Source organism: Anomaloglossus baeobatrachus, chromosome 6 (assembly GCF_048569485.1).
Source record: "Anomaloglossus baeobatrachus isolate aAnoBae1 chromosome 6, aAnoBae1.hap1, whole genome shotgun sequence".
NCBI classification, from domain to species: domain Eukaryota; kingdom Metazoa; phylum Chordata; class Amphibia; order Anura; family Aromobatidae; genus Anomaloglossus; species Anomaloglossus baeobatrachus.
Window position 1 is genome coordinate 488,983,253 of NC_134358.1, and position 25,985 is coordinate 489,009,237.

General features: G+C 42.6%; 1 protein-coding gene across 1 annotated transcript in view; it reads right to left on the reverse strand.

Annotated features, from left to right (window-relative positions):
• The window catches only part of RAPGEF5 (Rap guanine nucleotide exchange factor 5), a 421,998-nt gene extending 397,502 nt beyond the window's left edge, over nt 1-24,496 (reverse strand). Inside the window, exon 1 of the mRNA XM_075315391.1 lies at nt 24,045-24,496. Within this exon, the coding sequence (XP_075171506.1) occupies nt 24,045-24,281 (237 nt within the window). The 5' untranslated portion in view covers nt 24,282-24,496. The remainder of the gene's footprint in view (nt 1-24,044) is intronic.
• Nucleotides 24,497-25,985: the final 1,489 nt, after the last annotated feature.

Below are 25,985 nucleotides of genomic sequence, written 5' to 3' on the forward strand. Positions count from 1 at the left end.
CAAAAAATGTAAAAACCGTATCCACCGGATCTGCTTTTTTACATAGTTACATAGTTACATAGTTACTTAGGTTGAAAAAAGACCTAGGTCCATCTAGTTCAACCTTCCTCCACCAGTTCTACATTTAGTCACTAAGTCATTTATAACCAACAATGTTTTGTGTACTGAGGAAATCATCCAGCCCTTTTTTAAAAGCGGTTATAGTATCTGCCATTACTACCTCTTGTGGTAGTGTATTCCATAGTCTGACCGCTCTAACTGTAAAGAACCCTTTCCTATTTAGGTGTCGGAATCGCTTTTCTTCCACTCGCAGTGAGTGCCCCCTGGTCCTTAGTACTGTCTTTGGAAGAAATAAGTCATGTGCCAGTCCTTTATATTGACCACACATGTATTTATACATATAAATGAGATCTCCTCTGAGACGTCTTTTTTCTAAGCTAAACATCTCTAACTTTTTCAACCTGTCATCATAGGGGAGGCCTTCCATTCCTTGTAATAGTCTAGTTGCCCGCCTTTGAACTGACTCTAACTTCTGAATGTCCTTTTTAAAATGTGGAGCCCAAAACTGGATCCCGTATTCCAGATGTGGCCTTACAAGTGATTTATAGAGGGGTAACAATACGTTGGGATCACGGGATCTAATCTCTCTTTTTATACACCCTAAAATCTTGTTTGCTTTAGCAGCTGCTGCTTGACATTGAGTGCTGCTGCTCAGCTTATTTGTAATGAGAATACCCAAGTCCTTCTCCTGTTCTGTAGTCCCGAGTTTACTTCCATTTAATGTATACGCAGCTATAGGATTACTCCGTCCTAGGTGCATTACTTTACATTTATCAACATTAAATCTCATTTGCCAAGTATCTGCCCATTCTGACATCTTATCCAGATCTTTTTGTAATATTGTACTATCCAGGTCAGTTTTTAATATCCTACATAGTTTGGTGTCATCGGCAAAGACTGACACTGTACTATCAATCCCATCCACAAGGTCATTAATAAAGAGAGTAAAAAGAATCGGTCCAAGCACAGATCCCTGCGGCACCCCACTGCTGACTACATTTATGACTACTCTTTGTTTCCTATCTTTTAGCCAATTCCTTACCCAGTTGCATATTGTGTCCCCTAGTCCTTGCTTCTGGAGCTTTAGTATAAGGCTATTATGTGGTACAGTATCAAATGCCTTTGCAAAGTCCAAATAAATCACATCAGCTGCATTACCAATATCCAGGTTTGAACTTACCCCCTCATAGAACCCCAACAGGTTGGTTAGACACGACTTATCTTTCATGAATCCATGCTGTTTGTCAGTTATCATATTATTTTCTGCAATATATTTTTGCATGTCATCCCTTAAAATGCCCTCAAAAACTTTGCATACTACTGATGTCAGGCTTACTGGACGGTAGTTGCCTGGATCTACCCTCTTACCTTTCTTAAATATCGGTACCACATCAGCAATCCTCCAATCCTGAGGCACCAACCCTGTTACAAGTGAGTCTAAAAAGATGAGATACAGCGGTCTGTCGATTACGGAGCTCAATTCCCTCAATATTCGTGGATGAATGCCATCTGGCCCTGGGGATTTGTCTATGTTTAACGGATCCGTTATGCCGGATGCGTAAAAAAACGGATCCGGTGGATCCGTTTTGCATCCGTTTTTGCATCCGTTTTGTCCGTTTGTTTTTTTTTTTGCTGGATCCGTTTTTTCAAAACATTGGAGCATGCGCAGTTTACAAAAACGGATCCGGTAGCCGCATCCCTTTTTTGCCGCATTGCGCCGGATCCGGCGTCCATAGGCTTCAATTGTAAAACACGCCGTATCGCGCTGGATCCGGCACGATGCGTTTTTTTTTGCCGGACAAAAAAAGTTGCAAGATACGTTGCCTCCGGCTGCCGCTTTAATTAATTTTGCCGCATCCGGAAAAAAAACGGATGCAACGCAAAGCCACCAGGCACAATCCAGTAACAATGCAAATCTATGGGGATAAAACGGATGCGGTACCGGATCCGTTTTACCCGTTTTTTTCCGGATTGTGCCTGATGGAAAAAACCTGATGTGTGAAAGTAGCCTTAATCCAGAATTTAGCTTCATATCCCCCCACTGTGCGCTGATGTCTTCCTTCTAATGTGCGCTGCACAGCTACAATGCACTGCTGAGCTCCTTATGTTTCTGCTTACTCTAATGATCTGAAAATGAAAGGCTCACTCCTTACTCAGTATTGAGGGAAAGCAAAGCAAGGCTTTCACTGATGGTAATCGGTGCTAATGTGATTCATAAAAGAACTGTACAAATGATCTGCCATATTACCGGCTTAATGTAATGACAGACAATTTCACTAGACAAATCAACCCTAAAATAAAGCCATGTTTTATCATCATTAGCTGCGTCACCTATAAGGTCTTACTCACGGGGACTGTGACTTTTCTGTACCTTTCTCATGCAGCACGCACAAAATAACAACAAATCCTAAAGCTAAGCATGAACTAGTGTACAATATGCTCCAAGTAATTTTCAGACACTTCGATAACGTTCACACAAGGCCGAGTTTCTCTAGAAATTGCAGTTCAATATGCAATATGTTCTTGCGTTGGATTGGAAGGCACAAATTGGTCTGAAATCAGCATGTATTAGAATAAATGTGGATTTTTACAGAGGATCTTGCGCTATGGTCATATTGTATTGTTGCCCTATGTTTAGCTTGTATGCCAGGAAAGCTCCGAACATACATATTAAAGGGAATCTGTCAGCAGGTTTTTGCTACCTTTTCTGATAGCAGCATAATGTAGGCAAAGAGATTCTGAATCTAAACATGTATCACTTAGATTACTGGGTGCAACTGTTCTGACATAAAAAAAGTTTTATATATAGCAATGTAGCAGAGCTCAGAGACCTGACCCCACCCACATCAGGCTCTTTAGATACAATGTCTATAGACCGTGAGCTGCTTATCAGGACTAGCTGTCCTTGTCCAGCAATGATAATCTCCTGAAGCTAAAACAGACATGGCAGGTAAAGAACACCACACCATGTGATAAGAACTCACTGAAATCTGTGTGTTTATCCCTCCAGCATTCTGTCTTCAGATCACATAGCAAAACCCTGCTGACAAATTCGCTTAACGTGTCCATAGAGCTCTATTATAGGACTAGGACAAAAAACAGTCTGGAATGAATATGGAATAGCATAATAGACCATGCTTTTATACTGTCAAAGACTAAGCTAAAAATATATCTGATGAGAGGTGATGTTTCTGAAGTCACTACTCATCAGAGGTGCCAGATCTCATGCAGCGCAGTGTGAGCAGCCAGTGTCTGCTAATCAAAGCTCGTTCTGATGCTCCATAGACTTTGATCCAGGTAATCGAAGAACATTGTGGGAACTTTGCTTTCTAATAAACTGGTAAATGAAGGACAGTCTCTTGTTTTTGTTTCTCTCTTTTTACGTCTTTCAGGTTCCCATTTGTTGACTACATCAAACTCACTGGGCTACATCGGATACAATAAATTTGTGTACATAGAAAAAGTATTTTTTTCTCTTTATTTACTGGGTTAGTAATGGGGTAGAGCAAAGGGCCAGAACTGGCACATCTTATACAATGTTCCACTTCTGGGGCGGTTGCAAGCTGCTATTTTTAGGTTGTGAAGGGCCCAATAACCTTGGACCTTCGCAGCCTGATATCAGGCCACCGCTGTTGTTTTACTTTTGCTAGTTATCAAAAATAGAGGGGACCCCATGGCGTTTTTTAAAAATTATTTATAAGGTTAAACCAGGTTTATTAGGTTAAACCAGGCTAAACACCTTATAGCGCCACATAAAAGGCACTAAAATGTATGGGGGGTTATGAAATTATATATCTGCAGTATGTCTATCTATCTATTTAATATATTTCTATCATCTATCTAGCTGTATCTTTATTTTAAAATTTTTGAGTCTGTATATGTGTGTATATGTGTATTGTAACGTGTGAAGTTATAGTGTTTTTTTATGAGATGGTGAAGGTATTATAATTATTCATGATTTTACACCATTATAATCTGTAATAAACTTGATGGACTTTAACAGTTGAACTATTTGCTTTGGGCAACTTTCTGTTTGCTCTGCTGCCTGTATTTCAACCAATTTTATTGATAATTTACGAGAAACAAAAATATGCAAGTCAAAAACGCATGCAACAAAAAACGCAAAAAAAAAGCAAGGAAAAAACGCAAGTAAACTAAGGTGTGTAATTGGTGCAAAATTCTGCAGCATCAAAAAGTCAACAAACACTAATCATGAGAAAGTACCCTCAGGTTAGTGAAGCGATTAATTCAAGCTGCTGTCCACTGGGTTCTAGCTTCTTGCTTGTGACTATTGGCTGCTCACCTTCCTATTTCTACGTGGCACTCTTTTACTGCTGAAGTATTGGAGTTGGAAGGATCTCGTGCAGCCAGGCGGATTTTGCTACAAGACCCCCCCACCCCTCCACAAGTCCACTGATCCACTCAATTCAGGAGCCTAAAGGGCGCTTTACATGCAGCGACATCGCTAGCGATGTCGCTCATGAAAGCACCCGCCCCCGTCGTTTATGCGTCACCGGCAAATCGCTGCCCGTGGCGCACAATATCACTTGGAAGCGTCACACATATTTACCTTCCTAGCGACGTCGCTGTGGGCGGCGAACAACCTCTTTTTTAAGGGGGAGGTTCGTGCACCGTCACACCGACATCACACAGTGGCCCGCCAATAGAAGCGGAGGGGCAGAGAGCAGCCGCATTAACGACACGCCCACCTCGTTGCAGGAGGACGCAGGTACGTTGTTGCTCGTCGTTCCCGGGGTGTCACACGTAGCGATGTGTGCTGCCTCAGGAACGACGAACAACCTGCGTCCAGAACAAGGAACGATATTTGGAAAATGAACGACCTGTCAACGATCAACGATTAGGTATTTCTGATCGTTAACACTCGCTCATAAGTGTCACACGCAACGATGTTGCTAACGACTCCGGGTGTGCGTCACGAATTCCGTGACCCCGACGACATATCGTTAGCGATATCGTTGCGTGTAAAGCCCCCTTCAGATTGAGCCCACGACTAAAATAATGTTGTTATTTGAACATATTATATCAATACAGACTTTGACGTTCGTGAATTGGTAGGCATATGTTTAAGACAATTTAATGTAAAATCAAATCATATAAGCAAGATTTTTATCATGAGAATAATCTGGGAAAAAAAAAGTAATGGAAATTCTTTGTAAGGTTAAGTTTACATGTCCTGTAGTCATCTGTTATCACCGATCCGTTAGAGATCCATTTCCAAAAAAGTTGTGCAAACATAACTTTTTTGTCTGTTGTTAAATAACTGATGTCGGTCGAATCCGTTTTTAACATTGAGTCTATGGACAACGGATTAGTTAACGAATTGCTATTTTTCATCCATTTGTAATGGATCTGTTAAGAAAACAATGGATCTATTACGAATGCAGGTGCAATGGATGGCTAAATACCAACTTGTTAACGGATCCATTGTTAATAGGCTGCCATGTTTAAAAACAACGCATTTGTCAAAAATCAGTTTCCCAACGTGGATCTGTTCTGACATGTGAACTTAGGGGTACTTTGCACGTTGCGACATCGCTACTGCGATATCGTCATGGTCAAATCGAAAGTGACGAGTGACGTACATCCAGCACCGGTAACGACGTCGCAATGTGTAAAGCCTAGGAATGAGCGTGAAACAGTCAAAAATCGGTGATCTGTGTCACATCGTTCATTTTCATAATGTCGGTGCGTCCGCAGGTACAATGTTGTTTGTCGTTCCTGCAGCTCCACACATCGCTGTGTGTGAAGCCGCAGGAGCGACAAACATCTCCTTACCTGCGCCCGCCGTCCACCGGCAATGCGGAAGGGAGAAGGTGGGCCGCCCCATCTCCGCCCCTCCGCTTCTATTGGCCGGCCAATTAGTGACGTTGCGGTGACGTCGCTGTGACGCCGAACGCACCGCCTCCTTGAAGGAGGGATTCTTCGGCAGTCACAGCGACGTCGCCGACCAGGTATGTGCGTGTGAAGCTGCCGTAGCGATAATGTTCGCTACGGCAGCTATCACAAGATATCGCATGTGCGACGGGGGCGGGTGCTATCGCGCTCGGCATCGCTATCATCGGCTTGCGATGTCGCAGCGTTTAAAGTACCCCTTAGCCTAAAATGTCATAATCACATAAATCACATGTTCAGTCACAAAAGGATATAATTGGAAATACACTGTGAATAAAGATGTAGAGACGAGCAACACAACCGAATATTCACCTGAAAAATCGTTACATTTTGACAACTTTCCAGTGCGGTTTGCAAAAACTGAAAATGGAAATGACTTCACATACCATAGGTTTTCGTATATGACTATTACATGTTCTAACAACTCTGCTATTAAAATATCACTCAAATAAATCCTCTGCTGTCATCTGCAGAGCTCAGCATTCATTAGCTATTATATTTTTAATAAAATGCTTTACCAATTCTCTGCTCTTGCACAATCTAAGAAGTTGGAAAATCTGGTTTGACCAGTGAGAATATAAGCTTTTATGGTATTTAACAAGTAACGATCAGCCTTTTGGGCTCCAGTCATTTGTCTTATCTGCAAATGGGTAATGTCATTTTAATTGGGTAAATAACCTGAATATTGAGGTCAGTTCATAGTTTGTCATATCAAGTTCAGCGTTATCAGATGCAGAATGAGCCGAGTCGGTGAGCTGAGGCGTCCTCAGTAGTGTTGAGCGAGTAGTTAACTATTCGTACTTGTTATTCTGTTAGCGAGTACTGTCCGCTATTCGCATATTCGTTACGAGTAGCGGGCGCAATGTAAGTCAATGGGAAATACCCACTAAGTAGCAAGTAACTTTTCGTGCGAGTAGCGAATAGTACGGCTTTCAAGTTGCTCGCTACTTAGCGAGTATTTCCCATTGACTTACATTGTGCCCGCTACTCGTAACGAATATGCGAATAGCGGACAGTACTTGCTAACAGCATAGCGAGTACCAATAGTCAACTACTCGCTCAAAACTAGACCTCAGGATTTGTAATCTGTTGTTCTCCCCGCCGCCCCAATGATGATTTTATCCCTATTCTGCGCCTAAGGGTACGCTCACATGAGCGTATGAATCGGACGAGTGCAATGCAAGAAAATCTCGCATTGTACTCGGTCCAATATTATTCAATGAGGGAGAGCAGATGGTCAGACTGTTTCTCATCCAGATTCTGGATGAGAGAAAAGTCGCAGTATGCTGCCATTGTCAGCAAGAGCCATGTCACTCGCACCTATAGAAGTCTATGGGTGCGAGTGAAACATCGGACTGCACTCAGATGACATTCGAGTGCAGTGTGATAATCGCATCAGCTGATAATGGATGAGATGGGAAGATTAATCCCTCCCTATCCTCCGCAGCTGTGATCCGATCGCAGGATCGGGTTACAGTCGCATGACACTCAGCTCACACTGGCGGCACAGTGGGAGACAAGGTCATTAGCATATTGCATCCGATGCACTCGCATCATATTCCGTACCATGACATGAATCCAGCGTAAGGAGGAAGATCTGGAGATGGGGAGCCAGAGCACATAAATACGGGGAACTCCAGAGCATATGCACGTCTTTGAGAGGACTAAGCTCAGCTCGTTCTGCAACTAATAAAATGTGATTTTATGAAATCGACATCATATAGACAAGTGACAGCGCATTGACAGCAGATTCCTTTTAAAAGGTTCAGAGCGTCTTTCAGAGAAATAGCATAGCCATAATTAATTTTTGTAGATGTTCCAAATGACTTGGCTACAAAAATAACATTTTCAACGTATTCTTCTCGAGTCTGTCTTTATAGCCAGCGACAGATGTCGACACTTCGCCTCTTTAAATAGAGTATCTTGAGTGCAGATATGAACATGCATCGTTTGCATTATTTGTTCCCCTGAGGTAGAAAGATAATCTGTGACAATGATGAAAACGCTGATTTCTTGCACATCCATTATAGTTTTATTGTTTAAAAGGTCCATTTCCAATATTTAAAGCCCTGCAGTATACGTCTAGGAATGCCATAATGGGAGACAATGACATTTATTATACAAGATGCACCAGAAAAATGACAAAATGGGCTGATTCTTATCTTACTTCACAACAAAAATGATACATTACGGTAAATTCACGTTCAGACAATATTTAGGGGGGATTCATGAACACTGGCGCTTTAATCCCCAATCTTAATCCAAGGCACTCAGAAATTAAGGCCCGTGTACTAACCGGAGGCATGATGATATGACCATTGATCTGTAAACTTTTGTTGATCCACAGTCAATTAACCTCATAACGACGGCCGTACGACTTAAAGCGGCGGCAAAACAGGGCACTTATTCTGTTCCGCCGCTTTAAAGCGGCGGCCCGAAAAAACCCTGTAGCGCCCCCCAGCGACCGAAAATCTCGGGGGTTTCAGCTACCGGGGGTAGCTGAGACCCCCCAGATTATGAATCGGGGTGTTTTTTTTGGACCCCGATCATGTGATCGGCGGTATACACTGTATACCGACGAACACATGAAAAAAAAAGAAATGGCCGGTAAAACTGATTTCTTTTTCATCTGACATGATCAAACATGTCAGATGAGAAAGAAATCTAACCCCCTAGTGCCCCCAAAGCCCCCGGTACCGGAGAGTCCCCCCACCCCTACCCCCACCGGACATCCAAAATGGCGCCGAAGCGCACAGAAAACTGCCGCCGGCGCCGGCTCTGCAGTCATTTCCCTCCGATCTGAAATGATCAAACATTTCAGATCGGAGGGAAATGTCCTCCCCCTGACCCCTCCTCCGGTCCACTGGAGCCCTCTGGTCACCGGAGCCCCCTCCGGTTCTCCAGAGCCACCACCCCCTCCCCCCTCCCCCCTCCGGAAGATGGCGGCGCACAGCGCGCGGCCGCATTCATTCTGCTGTTTCTGCCGCATGTGACACGTCACATGCGGCAGAAAGGTGTCCCCAGGTCCCACTAGGTCACCCCCCCCCCCCCCAAGCCCCCGGTTATACGTTACCGGTCTGCCGCTCCGTCCCGCGATCACGCCGCCTCCTTCTTCAATGCTGGCGGCGCATGCGCAGACAGCGGCTGTCAGCTGGATCCCAAGCAGGGATGCAACTGCAACTGCACAGGCTACTCCACTGTGGACCGGGGGAGGGTGAGTGCGGTAATCTGCAGTCACACTCCTCACATGGAGAGACTGCTGTTCCAGAAAATGGGGGGTACGTTCTGTGAGCGTGCCCCTCATATTCTGGAATGAGGTTACTGCAGGTCACTCTGCCCTAGGTTGGACCGGGGCAGTGTGAGTGCAGTATTCTCAGATTACTGCACCCACACTGCTCATGGAGAGCTTGCTCTTCCAGAAAATGGGGGATACGTTCCCTGAACGTGCCCCCCATATTCTAGAAGATCCAGAGCCGGCGTGGGACCTCCAAAATGGATTACAGCGACCGGAATTTCTTTATTTTCAATAAATTGGTAAAAGAGGAATGTTTCGGGGAGTGTTTTTTCAAATAAATTTTTTTTTTGTCTTTTTTTTTTCTATTACTGACTGGGTTAGTGATGTCGGGTATCTGTTCAGATGCCGTGACATCACTAACCCCAGGGCTTGATGCCAGGTGACATTACAGCTGGTATCAACCCCATATATTACCCCGTCTGCCACCGCACCAGGGCGCGGGATGAGCTGGGGCGAAGCGCCAGGATTGGCGCATCTAATGGATGCGCCACTTCTGGGGCGGCTGCGGCCTGCTATTTTTAGGCTGGGAAGAGTCCAATAACCATGGCTCTTCCCACCCTGAGAATACCAGACCCCAGCTGTCCGCTTCACCTTGGCTGGTGATCTAATTTGGGGGGGACCCCAGGTTTTTTTTTTTTTTAAAAAAAACGCCTGGGGAGCCCTCCAAATTGATCACCAGACAAGGTGAAGCTGTCAGCTGTGGTTTGCAGGCTACAGCTGTCTGCTTTACCCTAGCTGGCTATCAAAAATAGGGGGGACCCCACGTCGTTTATTTTAATTATTAATTTTTTGGGGGGCTAAATACAAGGCTAGGCACCCTTTAGTGCCACATGAAAGGCACTAAAGGGCGCCAGCTTAGAATATGCAGGGGGTGGGACGTTATATTGGTTTGACATCTATCCATTCATCCATTGTAGCATTTTAGGCTGTGTGCCCACAATCAGGGTTTGCAGCGTTTTGGGCGCAGATTGTTTTCCCTGCGTCCATAACGCTGCGTTGTGCAGTAGAAGCACAGTGGAAGGATTTTTAGAAATCTCATGCCCACTGTGCTTCTTTTCTCCGCAGCATACACTGACGTGTGGTGCAGCTTCCCGAGCCTCAGCATGTCAATTTATGCTGTGGAGATGAGTGTTCTCTGCAGGTAGCATAGAGCTCCACAGCAGCCTGAACCCAAATCGTGGGCATGGGCAGCTGCGTTCTCCCGTGGACAACACTCACATCTCTGCAGGAGGCTGACACTGTGTACTAGACGCCGTGTCGCTGGATCATGGCCACATAGCCTAAAAGTGAGACATTTGTTGCTACAGCAACATTTTTGTGAAGTACCTGTGGATTCAAAATGCTTACTATACTCCTGAATAAAATCCAGTTTCCAAAATGGAGTCACTTGTGGGGGTTTTCTGACGTATAGGTACCCAAGGGGCCCTGCTAATGTGACATGGTGCGCGCAATTTATTTCAACTTTTCCAGAATTCAAATGGTGCTCCCTCCATTCCAAGCCCTCCCATTTATCCAAACAGAGGTTTTTGGCCACATTTGGGGTATCCCTGTGCTCATAAGACATTGGATAACAACCTGTGGGGTCCACGGTTTGTTGTTGTCTCTTGAAAAAGTGAGAAATTTGATGCTAAAGCAACAGTTTTGTGAAAAAAATGAAAATTTTCAATATGGCAACCTAAGCTTATCAAATTCTGTGAAGTACTCGTGGATTCAAACTGCTCACTATACACCTAGATAAACGCCTTGAAGTGTCTTGTTTCCAGAATGAAGTCACTTGTGGGGGACCGCCACTGTTTAGGCACCTCAGGGGCTCTCCAAATGCAACCTGGCGTCCGCTATTGATTCCAGCCAATTTTGCAGTCAAATGGCGCTCCTTCCCTTCCGAGCCCTGCCATGCGCCCAAACAGTTGATTTCCACCACATATAAGGTATCGCCAAACTCAGGAGAAATTGCACAATAAATGTTATGCTGAATTTTTTCCTTTTACTCTTGTAAAAAAAAAAGCTACCTGGTTGAAATAACAATTTTGTGGTAAAATTTTTTTTTTTTTTTTTCATGGCTCAACGTTATAAAATTCTGTGAAGCACCTGAGGGTTCAGGGTACTCACCAAACATCTAGATAAATTCCTTGAGGGGCCTAGTTTCCAAAATGGGGTCACTTGTGCGGGGTTTCTGCTGTTTAGGTACCTTAGGGGACCTCCAAATGCGACATGGTGCCCGCAATCTTTTTCAGGCAAATTTCCTTTCTAAAATTCAAATATTGCTCCTTTCGTTCCAAGCCCTCCCATTTGTCCAAACAAAGGTTTCAGACCACATGTGAGGTATCACCGCGCTCATAAAAAAGTGGTTAACAAACCTTGAGGTCAAATTTTTGGAATTACCTCTTGAAAAAGTGAGAAAATTGATGCTAAAGCAACATTTTTGAGAAAATTATTAAAATTTTCAATATGACAACGTAACGTTAACAAAATCTGTGAAGTACCTGTGGATCTAAAATGCTCACTATACCCCTAGATAGAAGCCTTGAGGGGTCTAGTTTCCAAAATGGTGTCACTTGTGAGGGATTTCTTCTGTTTAGGTACCTTAGCGGACCTGTAAATGCAACATGGTGCCCGCAATCTATTTCAGCCAAATTTGCTTTCCAAAATTCAAATATTGCTCCTTCTGTTCCGAGCCCTCCCATTTGTCCAAACAGAGGTTTCTGACCACATGTGGGGTATCGGCGTGCTCATAAGAAAGTGGGGAACAAGTTTTGGGGTCCATTTTGTTGTGTTATTTCTTCTAAAAGTGAATAAATTTGGGTTAGAGCAACATTTTTAGGTAAAATTTAATTTTTGCTTTTTTTCATTCCACATTGCTTTTGTTCATGTGAAGCACCTGAAGGGTTAATAAACTTCTTGAATGTGGTTTTGAGTACTTTGGGGGGTGCAGTTTTTAGAATGGTGTCACTTTTGGGTATTTTCTGTCATCTAGGCCTATTGAAGTCACTTCAAATGTGATGTGGTCCCTAAAAAACTGGTTTTGTAAATTTTGATGTAAAAATGAGAAATTGCTGATAAACTTTGAACCCCTCTAACGTCCTAACAAAAAAAAATTTTGTTTCCAAAATTGTGCTGATGTAAAGTAGACATGTGGGAAATGTTATTTATTAACTATTTTGTGTCACAGAAATCTCTGGTTTAACGGTATAAAAATTCAAAAGTTGAAAATTGCTAAATTTTCAAAATTTTTGCCAATATTCAATTTTTTTCATAAATAAACACAAAAAATATTGTCCTAAATTTGGTACTAACATGAAGTCCAATATGTGACGAAAAAACAATCTCAGAATCACCGGGATCCGTTGAAGCGTTCCAGAGTTATAACCTCATGAAGTGACACTGGTCAGAATTGCAAAATTTGGTCTGGTCATTAAGGTGAAAATTAGCTCCGTCACTAAAGGGTTAAATGAAATTACACAGACAAACTAAAGTAAATAACGTGCGCTGAGTGATATATATACTAGATCTCTGTGCAGAGGCGGCCATAACACTCAGCAGTGCGAGTCCTGTGTGCACAGCATAATGCAACACGGAGGATGCCAATCTTTTGTGCTGCAGAAAGGTTTGCTTTGCTCATTCAGTGGGTGATCGGCAGCTTGATTTCACGCCAAGACAATCGCTAAATTAGCGATTATAACTACACTCGTTCATAACTATTTTGCTTCGTAAATGCCTCTTAAAAGGAATCTCTCAGCAGTTTTTTGCTACTTTATTACAGCAACATAATGTAGGCAAAGAGATTCTGAATCCAACGGTGTATCACATAGATTACTGGGTGCAGCCGTTCTCACATAATCAAAGAATTGAGTTGTAAACATGTAGCTGAGCCTAGGGAGCTGTCCAGCCCAATTTGACTGTGAGATATCAATCAAAGACTTCTCTGTGCATGAATTTCTAGTCCTGTAATGTTAATCACAGGGTAATAAAGCCATTAAATTGCACACACACACAGGTTAGAGGCATAGCTGTTTTTTGTTTTTTTAAGCCCTACATCATGCTATTCTCAGCTTACATAGCAAAAACCTGCTGACAGATTCTCTTTAAGATGTGCACAGCTATTAATGAATTTGTGGAAAAAAACTGTGGAAGAAACAAGCGCAGAAATAGGGTCTTATCTGGTAGACAAGGGTATGCAAAAGTAAAGACAGGTACTCACCTGCTTCAGTTGTGACTGGCACAACTCCAATGTAAGCATATAAGCTGATGATATAGCAGTGGTCAGCAGCAGCCCCGATGCAGAATTGGCAGATGACAGATGGCTGGGAGAAAAACGGGTTAAATGCTGCGCTAGAAACCACGAATCCGATGGATAAAATAAATCCTTTCCTTTATTGGCACAAGTCAACGCGTTTCGAAAGCATATCCACTTTCTTCATCAGGACAAGACAGTACAACTTTTCTTGTACTGTCTTGTCCTGATGAAGAAAGTGGATATGCTTTCGAAACGCGTTGACTTGTGCCAATAAAGGAAAGGATTTATTTTATCCATCGGATTCGTGGTTTCTAGCGCAGCATTTAACCCGTTTTTCTCCCAGCCATCTGTCATCTATTAATGAATTTGTAGCATATTAGCGGCCATGCACCAGAGAAAGAAATGTCCTTGAGTGGAATACAAAACTGATTCAATTTACAGCACTTTTGTAGCACAAATTACAGTGAATTTATGAGGCCATGCTAGGACACAGCACTTCTGCTAAAGTCTGGCAGTGGGGTAAAATCTACACTACACATTACTCAAAGAATTTGGACTCATTAGAACCTCATTTCAAAAGAAAGGGGCTTGACGAATAAACCCCACAATTGATACAGAAACTGTATTGTGCACTGGCATCATTTTTGTCAAACAATAATGACGTAGTGTAAGAAAGTCTAGTGTGTTATAAGCTGTTGCAAATTTAATATGCAACATGCTCCTTTTTGATATATTTGGCCAAACATTATTCCTATGCAAGGTCTAATCTTCTGACACTATAGATATATAAGGTGCCTCAATGAGCCGCTCTGTTACCTTAAGCAACAAAAGTTCATCATTAATTTTTAAATCTGTATTTAGAGGAAAAAAAAGAAATTTGTTTTGCATTAGATATAAAAGGACCAATATTTTAATATATAACAATTAAAGGGAAAATGACAGTAAATCTATAGCACAAATCAGACACTGTCAGTGCAGCCATGTATGTTTTACTATGAAACGCTGCAGCATTACAGATAAGGCACACTGAAAATCTGGTGAGGGACTAAGCATCTCAAACAAATAGGACAAGAGGCTGGTCTTCAAAGGCTTCTTCCTCCCAGCATATTTATACGGTAGTAATAGACCTGTCAGTCACGGGAAGCAGGGCAGGGAGAAGGTACCAAGGACATGATTTGGAAAAGTCATCCGAGACGCATAGTCCCTGGAGAGCTAGTCCATGTATGCGTCCTCTGAAACACCGAAGCGTTTCAGAGAGTTTCCGAGTAAACCACACATGACTACAAAAATGCTGCAGGTCCCCTTTAGAGGGGTTATCCAGGCTTGGGGTGCAAGTCTAAAGTCGCTCTATGCGACTGCAGACTTGTGAACCCTCACAACATGCAGTGTGCGCACTGTCAGGATTCTCAGATGCTGGCACATTCGGTCATGTACTGACTAGACATACGTGGTCTCTCTTATTATAACTGAACTGTGCGAGGCTAAACACGTGAAGCTAGAATATGGCAGGAAATATGCAGATTGCATGACCGACACTGCGCACATGAGCGGACACTGCGCACTGTGAGGATTCACAAATCTGCAGTGACATACAGTGACTGCAGACTTGCGCCCAAAGGCCTGGACAATCCCTTTACATAAAGAGGCACAAGCTGCACCCTTTTAGCACACAACTCACATTTTTAATTTTTTTTTAGGTAGAATTAATTTATTTTGTTTTTTTCACAGTGTGCGACTGGTCCCCCTTTTTTGTCTTGTATTTATACACATCACCCAGATATGCACCTGTCCACAATTGTAAAGGTGCTGCCAGTCCAGTTTGAATTCAGGTTAGTACCAGCGTGGGAAACCAGCAAGGGAACCCCTGTTTCATTCTGTTTATATTCTATTGTATAATGCATATAACAGGGAGTGGTGCTCTGTTTGCTGGATTTGCACCCCTGCTCCTGGCTGCTTCATTAGCCTCCTTTTTGTTCACCGGCTGATCTTGTAGGTTTTTAAAGCCCAGAGAAGATGCAGTGTAGTGTAGGACCCAGCAAAGGAGGGTGCCGTGAAGGGGCGCTGGGCTGGTATTGCAATGGCCATTACAACATTCTAAATACCTCCACTTATAATTTTTTTAGGTAGAATTTATTTTCATTTTTCACAGTGTACAACTGGTCCCCCTTTTTTGTAATATATATATATATATATATATATATATATATATTTTTTTTTTTTTTTCCAGAAAAAAGTGGTCAGACACTGTGAGGGCCAGTTCTGACATTGTCCTGGTGTGTGTGGTATCTGCTGCACATGCTGGGCCTGGGCTGCCTTTATTCACAGTTACCTGTCTTTGTAACATGGAAGCGGTTCTGAAATGTTACAGGTATATGTGTTGTTTCAATATGGTTCTGCTTTAAATGTAATTAGGAGGCTGCATGGCACAATGAAAATATAAAGTAGCACCCCCCTATTGAGATCTGCCGTGACGTGGCAGGGGTGGCTCAAAAAAATTGATCAATTATTTGCCAAAAATCTAATTTTGTATTATAGTACAGATGGAATGATGTTGTGAATTTACACTTTTTATTTAATGCATGCCATTTTCAGGCAGTGCTGGCTTTCCTCATATATATATATATATATATATATATATATATATTTTTTTTTTTTTTTTTTTTTATTTTTTATAAAGTCCCCACTGATTTAAATTTTTATTGATGGGCAGTATTCTCACCAGTCATGTCCTATAAATCCTGTATTCCCACATACAACGCCCAAAGAAATAATAACAAAAAGCAGATGCTCCAATGCCCATTTCCAATAATAGGACACGTTTGCTTTTATGTGACTACTTTTGCGGAAACTGATTTCATAATGAGAGAATGAATTTTAATGTGTATATTCAGTACTTTGCAAAAAAGGAGACACAAACACACAAAAACAATTAGCGTATGATGTAATTTGTGCCATTTTTCTGATGTAATTTCCAAGTTTATGTCAATTATGTATGTTTACCATTTTCTAGAGCTTTTTTTTTTATTATTTTTTCTGTGGCACCAAGATAATCCAGACCCTGTACACAGCATCTATCCACACATTGCCCTTTTTGGCTTTGAAGCCAGTAGAGAAACAAAACAGAACTAATCACTGAACCGACCAGTTCACACTTCCTATCAATTACAGACCCTTTTACTTTTTAAGTAAAGGGGGGAAGAAAAATAGAGGACAGTAAGTAGGTTATACTGACAAATGTATCCATTACGTTGCTAATATACTACAAGAGGATGCTGATCTAGTTACCAGTGTAGCATCCCAGATAAACTAGTTGTGTCACACAATGGTAATTTATCATGGGTCCTTTGAGATTACATTAGCTGGAGTCAGCTCAAATTACAGCTCAAGGCAAAAAAAAATTCAACAATTCTACAAGGCAAATTCTGTGTAACCCATTCTATACATATGGTGAGCAATAATATACAATGAAGCCTTATTAAAGGGGATTTTAGGATTCAGAAAACTGGTCCCTCAGCAATAATTTGTTTTAAACTTCACCCTGACTGGGTCTAGCTCCGAGTCTTCGCAATTTCTAAGGACGCTGTGGTTGTCTGCAGAGCTAACATCACAACAACAGCACTGCAGCCAATCAGTGGACTGAGAATCTCTGCCCGAGGAGACAGCACAAGTTACTTAAAGAGGTGGTTCATTACTTAGATTTCAATAACTTTGAGAAACAATGCTATTGTGCTCCGCTCATCCCAATCAAGTGACCCCCCCCCAGGCTCCGTGACCTCTGATGTCCAGTTATGTCACGTCAATTTCCAGTTGAGCTGACTTCACCGAGGCCGGCCCCAGTCTCCGTAAATGACTGCTGTGGTCGGCGTTTCACTGCTTGTCACAGCCCAGCATCACAGCCCAGCATCGCTCCTGCTTGTGGCGCTCTACAGTGGAGGAGAGAGCAGAGAGATGCTGGTCTGTGACGACCTTGGTACCTTCTCCACAGCCCAGTCACTCGGGAAGACTGAGGCCCGCCTCAGTGGTATCAGGTCAACTGGAAGTTCACGTGACATGACCAGATATCAGAGGTTGTGGAGCCCGGGGATGGTCACGGGATGGGGATGAGCGGACCGCAATAGCGTCGCTCACATACACTATTGCCAACACAAGGTATTTGAGAGAAGCCTTGCTTCTCAACATTATATCGATGTGGCTACCATGTTTTTCCAAAAATAAGACACTGTCTTATATTTTTTTTGCCCCCCAAAAAAGCGCTAGGGCTTATTTTTGGAGGAGGTCTTATTCTTGGAGAAACACGGTTGGGGGTAAGTTTACCCCCCAAAAAAGCAGACCCCCCCCCACTTCCCAGGAGACTCATACTCACCAAACCAGGACGTCTGCGTGGCTCCCAGGTCCTCCTGTGATCTCCGGTCGGTGCTGCACGCCGTCCTATCCTGCTGCTAGCTGACACACACAGCAGATCACACACAGCAGATCACAGACACACACAGCAGATCACAGATACACACAGCAGATCTCACACACACACACAGCAGATCACAGATATACACAGCAGACCACACACAGCAGATCACAGACACACACAGCAGATCACAGATACACACAGCAGATCTCACACACACACACAGCAGATCACAGATATACACAGCAGACCACACACAGCAGATCACAGACACACACAGCAGATCACAGATACACACAGCAGATCTCACACACACACACACACAGCAGATCACAGATATACACAGCAGATCACACACAGCAGATCACAGACACACACAGCCGATCTCACACACACACACACACACAGCAGATCACAGATATACACAGCAGATCACACACAGCAGATCACCGGCACACACAGCCGATCACAGATACACACATCCGATCACAGGCACACACACACAGCAGATCGCAGATCACAGATACACACAGCAGATCTCACACACACACACACACACAGCAGATCACAGATATACACAGCAGATCACACACAGCAATTCGCAGGCACGCACAGCCATCACAGATACACACATCCGATCGCAGGCACACACAGCCGATCACAGATACACACATCCGAACGCAGACACACACAGCCGATCGCAGAAAAACACAGCCGATCACAGGCACACACACAGCAGATCACACACACACACACACACATCACATCCAGCACTTACGGCAGCAGGGAATGAGAGCAAGTCACGTCTCCCGCCGCAGGTCCTGTTCGTCGCACTGCACCGCACTGCCTCTCAGGATTCTCCCGGCGAGAAGAGATCGGTGTCACTGGATGAGGTGAGTCTGTATGCGATCCGATGTGTGTGCGATCCGATGTTTGTGTGTGTGTGATTTGATGTTTGCGTGTGAGCCGATGTTTGTGTGTGCGATCTGATGTGTGTGTGTGTGAGAGAGCTGCTGTGTGCGGGTGTGTGATCACTGCAGGTCCTGCTGCTCGGCGTCTGGTGAGTGTAATTGCCGGGTGCCGCTGTGTATAATGAAGTGTCCTGCAGTATTTGTAACTTTTTTAGCTGCACGGACACTTCATTATTGATCCGCGACTAGGGCTTATTTTCGGGGGAGGGCTTATATTTAAGCCTTGCTCCGAAAATGCTGAAAATCCATGCTAGGGCTTATTTTTGGGGGAGGTCTTATTTTTGGAAAAACACGGTAGTAATCCTAACTAATGAACCACCCCTTTAAACCACTGATTGGCTGCACGCTGTAATAATGTTACATTTCCGTGATCAGGATCAGTTGAGTTTGTGACGTTGCAGAATTTCTGCACCTTAGTTACTTGCATTTTTGACGACACATTTTTATTGTGTTTTGTCTTTGGTGTGTATTCCTTTAAATAAATCGTTTGGTTTTTTTTTTAAATTTCCTGGTATTGACATCATTAGGTGCGGATTATATGCATTTTTTTGTGCGTGTCTGCAGCGTAAATGCACCAAAAATGGATGTGTCTTATACCTGCGGATTTTCCGCATCTAATGCAAGTCTATGGGGAAAATCCTCCACAGAACACTGAGCGTTCCCACAAGACAGATTGACATGCTGCGGCTTGGAAAAACGCACCGCGGGTCAGTTTACGCAGTGAAAAAAGAATCACAGTGGACGGGAGATTTCTATTAATCCCATCCATTTTGCTTAAACTATAAAACACAGCTGCAGCAAAAATACACTCCGTCCAGTTACACTGATGGTGGGAACATACCCTAAGAGATATTGGGAGCAGAAGTGGAGACTCAGCGCTAGACCCAGGGATGGTAGGTAAAGTACAAATGGCGCAGGGGGACAAGGGTTTTCTGAAGCCAGAAGACCACTTTAAATGTTTACCGGCAAAAAATAAAAAAAACACTTGATGCAGCGATACAACCAAGAAGGTAAAAGCCAAATACTAATCATCGTTAATCACATGGCTATAAGACATACTGAGCATATTACAGCCACCATAGAGCCTACGGTACCTTCATATCCCTCCAATTTCATAATTACATACACTTCACTGCATGGCATTTTATAAAAATATTCTCACCCATAAAATTTCTGTAAGACAGTAGCATCATATGGCAGTACACATATGGCACATGCTGTCCCTTTTATTTTTGTCTTGGATTATATAGAAATAATATAAAAAGTGCCAATAATATTGCACCAGGTAACGCCCAGCATACACAATATGACACTATAGCCGAATAATCAGAACTGGAATGGACGTTAGCCTGTCTTAAAGGCAATCTGTCAACAGGTTTTTGCCACCTAATCTGAGAGCGGCATAACATAAGGGCAGAGACCCTGATTCCAGTGATGTGTCACTTACTGGGCTGCTTACTGTAGTTTTGATAAAATCACTGTTTAATCAGCAGTAGATTATCATTAGCGGACTACTTGGCGTGCTGCAGGTAGTCCAGCATATTCACGAGCTCTATATAACTGCTAGATCTGCAGCAGAGAAATCATTGGTTTTATCAAAGTGACAGCAAACAGCTCAGTAAGTGACACATCCCTAGAATCAGGGTCTCTGTCTCTACATTATGCTGCTCTCAGATGGGGTAGAAAAAGATGGTGACAGATTCCCTTTAATCATCATTTCCATCTAAGAGATTCCCTACCATGTTGGTAAATTATTCTGCAACCTTAACCATGCAGTCTTGTTGAGGTCAGAGGATAATTGTTGCACTGAAGATGTGTCAGGGGAAGAAAGATCAGACATGTTGGATTTCAATGCTGATCCTTTGTTCTGATGATCCGCTATCATCAGGGGTCTGTCTGCAGCTTATTCCATTTTCTTATGTTTCAGGTGGTAGGGTTCACCATAAACCCTGTAAATTCCAAATTAGCAATCTGTATGTTTTAGGCATCTGGAAAAAATCCCACACAAACTCAGGGAGAAAATACAAACTCTTGCATATCGCCAACCACTGAGCTAGAGGATGTTCAAACCAGAATTAATGCAAGTCTGCAGCTACATGTATCAGTATCCTAAAATATACAGTTTTCCCGATAGAAGGGATTCCAACTAATGGGCAGCATGTTCTGCTGGTGTAAGCAGCCACTAGTGAAATATCAGATTAACTATCCATAGACATCACATTGCAGTTGGCTGATCCCAGTGGTGATCTACTGTCTGTGGAGGCAGCAACCTGAAATCTACCAAGGACGAAACAAGAATCCAAATAAGTCAGATCTAACTTGTCCAATCGTTAGAGATGCCTGATGTATATCAGCTAATGTGCATGCTTGTGGGGGAGGCAGGGATAGCCATCTTATGTGTGTGGCCACATTTAGTGCTACGGTAGTAATGACACTTCATTCTGCTAATATAGATGCATTGTCTCATGTGAAGTACCCTGCAATGCACACGGACATGTTTTCTATATAAATGAGACGCATGGCATTTGTGTGGAGGATGCGACCAGCGCACACAGATATGGTGGAGTTGAACCACAAGTAAGACGCCTGGACTTCACATATACACAATACATTAAAGATCACTTAGATTAATGCTTGTGGTATAAATACAATAGTGCGAACAATGCTGCACACACCTGATGCTCCATGAAAAATTCATAATCAATGTATTCAAAGCAGATCACAATATATTATGCCATGGACACTACAAGTAATAGGAGCAATCATCAATACCAACTCCCCAATTAACACTTCGCTCTTGGATGGTAAAGGTCATTGTCTCCAAGACTTATCATTAGGGGCACAAGGACCCGCTTTTATACTGTTACTGAACTGGAAATCTGGCAAAAAGAAGGATCTGCTCTATGTACAATATGAGGATACAGTGTGTTGTTGTTGTGTACTGCACATTACTCGCAATGTAAATGACCTGGATGTGTGATCAAACTCTGCACTGTACTGAGAAAACACTGGGGGCCGGGTGTGAAGCCCCCACAGCAAACACAATGCACTTGGCGCACTGATATACTGGCTGTACATGAGCTATAGGCACTGACATATATACAATAAATGGCAGTATTGGTTTATTGCTTGTAGTATATAGCAAGTGTGCTGGGTACCCTGGCATACGGCTTGTAATATATATTATAGTATACATTGGCATTAGTTACACTGGCATGTAAATTAATACATTGCTGCCCGGGTATATGACTTGCTATACTATGAGTGATTGGGTACCCTGGGCACATAGTCTGTATTTTACATCAAATGACCTGGGCACACACATATATATATATATAGCTGGTACAAAACAGTAAGTGCACTGGGTACTCTGCCATATGGTCTTATGTTTAAGAACTGACTTGGGTATATGGCTTATACAATACAGTATATGCACTGTGTAAGTTTACCATATAGTAAGCGAAATGGGCACCTTAGCAAATGGGTTTTGGTTACAGTCGAACACCTGGGCACTCATATATGGCTGGTACAATACAGTAAATGCACTGGGCACCCTGGCATATTGTCTTGGGGTACGGTAAATGCACTGGGCAGTGGCACTTGTACATATGGATGGAACAAAACACTAGGGACTCTCTCTATGTATTATATAGATGGCACAAAACAGTAAATGACCTGGGCACTCTATGTATTATATAGAGGGCACAATACAGTAAATGGCCTGGGCACTCTCTATATACTATATAGATGGCATAATACATTAATACAGTAAATGGCCTGGGCACACTCTCTATATACTATATAGATGGCATAATACATTAATACAGTAAATGACCTGGGCACTCTCTATATATTATATAGAGTGCACAATACAGTAGCTGACCTGGGCACTCTCTATATATTATATAGATGGCATAATACATTAATACAGTAGCTGGCCTGGGCACTCTATGTATTATATAGAGGGCACAATACAGTAGCTGACCTGGGCACTCTATGTATTATATAGAGGGCACAATACAGTAGCTGACCTGGGCACTCTATGTATTATATAGAGGGCACAATACAGTAAATGACCTGGGCACTATATGTATTATATAGAGGGCACAATACAGTAAATGACATGGGCACTGTGTGTATTATATAGAGGGCACAATACAGTAAATGACCTGGGCACTCTCTATATATTATATAGAGGGCACAATAGAGTAGCTGGCCTGGGCACTCTATGTATTATATAGAGGGCACAATACAGTAAATGACCTGGGCACTCTATATATTATATAGAGGGCACAATACAGTAGCTGGCCTGGACACTCTATGTATTATATAGAGGGCACAATACAGTAAATGACCTGGGCACTCTATATATTATATAGAGGGCACAATACAGTAAATGACCTGGGCACTATATGTATTATATAGAGGGCACAATACAGTAAATGACATGGGCACTGTGTGTATTATATAGAGGGCACAATACAGTAAATGACCTGGGCACTCTCTATATATTATATAGAGGGCACAATACAGTAGCTGACCTGGGCACTCTATGTATTATATAGAGGGCACAATACAGTAAATGACCTGGGCACTCTATGTATTATATAGAGGGCACAATACAGTAAATGACCTGGGCACTCTATGTATTATATAGAGGGCACAATACAGTAAATGACCTGGGCACTCTCTATATATTATATAGAGGGCACAATACAGTAAATGACCTGGGCACTCTCAATATATTATATAGAGGGCACAATACAGTAGCTGGCCTGGGCACTCTATGTATTATATAGAGGGCACAATACAGTAAATGACCTGGGCACTCTATGTATTATATAGAGGGCACAATACAGTAAATGACCTGGGCACTCTATATATTATATAGAGGGCACAATACAGTAAATGGCCTGGGCACACTCTCTCTATATACTATATAGATGGCATAATACAGTAATACAGTAGCTGGCTTGGGCACACTGGCATATGGTACCATACATGCAATGGGTAGAAGTTGATGGCACGGTGCAGCGCTTGGCACGCATGTATGGCTGGTACAGTGCAGGCACTGGATAACTTGGCAGCTGGTGATTGCAGCACAGCGCCTGGCACACTGGCATGCTGCCCCGGTGTATAGCACTGTAGGACTCCATGTGTCTCACTCACCGGGACATTGGTGGCGGTGGCGGCCGCGGTCTCCTCCGTGTCGGATAGTGAGGGGGACGGTCCGTACACCGAGCTCCTTCTCCGCAGGGTCAGGCCGCTCCTCAGCAGGGACGGCAGCTCCCTCAGCTTGTGCTTCAGCTGCGCCTGCTGCTCCCGGACGCTCCTACTGCGGCTGAGCCCTGCGGTGCTGCTCTCCGAGGTGGGCTGCATCTTCCTCCTCACCTGCCCCACAGTCATGCTGCTGCCGGGCACTGCGGGGACAGCATGGTCTCCTCAGCAGCCGCCGCCGTGCTCTGTGTGCTGTGCCCTGGGTGTGCAGTGCCCTGTGTGTGCAGTGCGCTGTGTGCGGCTGCTCCTCACCTCCCGCCTGTCATACACAGCCTTGACTGAGGAGGAGGAAATCTCTGCAGCACCGGCTCCTGCACCAGCCACCTCCAACAGCCCGGAGCGCGCACCTTCATCACACACTCCTCCTATCATCACACTACAATACGGTAGTCCTACTGTAAGGGGCTGCAAATACGGTAGACAGGCAGCGCATAGAGCTGGATATGTTCTGTATACATGTCATGTGCATATACATCTGTATACATACCATGTGCATATATCTGTATACATACCATGTGCATATATCTGTATACATACCATGTGCATATATCTGTATACATACCATGTGCATATATATTCTGTATACATACCATGTGCATATATCTGTATACATACCATGTGCATATATATCTGTATACATACCATGTGCATATATCTGTATACATACCATGTGCATATATATCTGTATACATACCATGTGCATATATCTGTATACATACCATGTGCATATATATCTGTATACATACCATGTGCATATGTCTGTATACATACCATGTGCATATATATCTGTATACATACCATGTGCATATATATCTGTATACATACCATGTGCATATATCTGTATACATACCATGTGCATATATATCTGTATACATACCATGTGCATATGTCTGTATACATACCATGTGCATATATCTGTATACATACCATGTGCATATATATCTGTATACATACCATGTGCATATATCTGTATACATACCATGTGCATATATCTGTATACATACCATGTGCATATATCTGTATACATACCATGTGCATATATCTGTATACATACCATGTGCATATATCTGTATACATACCATGTGCATATATCTGTATACATACCATGTGCATATATATTCTGTTCTGTATTCATACTATGTGCATATATATCTGTATACATACCATGTGCATATATCTGTATACATACCATGTGCATATATCTGTATACATACCATGTGCATATATATTCTGTTCTGTATTCATACTATGTGCATATATATCTGTATACATACCATGTGCATATATATTCTGTATACATACCATGTGCATATATATTCTGTTCTGTATACATACCATGTGCATATATATTCTGTTCTGCATACATACCATGTGCATATATATCTGTATACATACCATGTGCATATATATTCTGTTCTGTATACATACCATGTGCATATATATTCTGTTCTGTATACATACCATGTGCATATATATCTGTATACATACCATGTGTATATATATTCTGTTCTGTATACATACCATGTGCATATATATCTGTATACATACCATGTGCATATATATCTGTATACATACCATGTGCATATATATTCTGTTCTGTATACATACCATGTGCATATATATATCTGTATACATACCATGTGTATATATATTCTGTATACATACTATGTGCATATATATCTGTATACATACCATGTGCATATATATTCTGTATACCTACCATGTGCATATATATTCTGTTCTGTATACATACCATGTGCTTATATATCTGTATACATACCATGTGTAAATATATTCTGTATACATACTATGTGCATATATATCTGTATACAT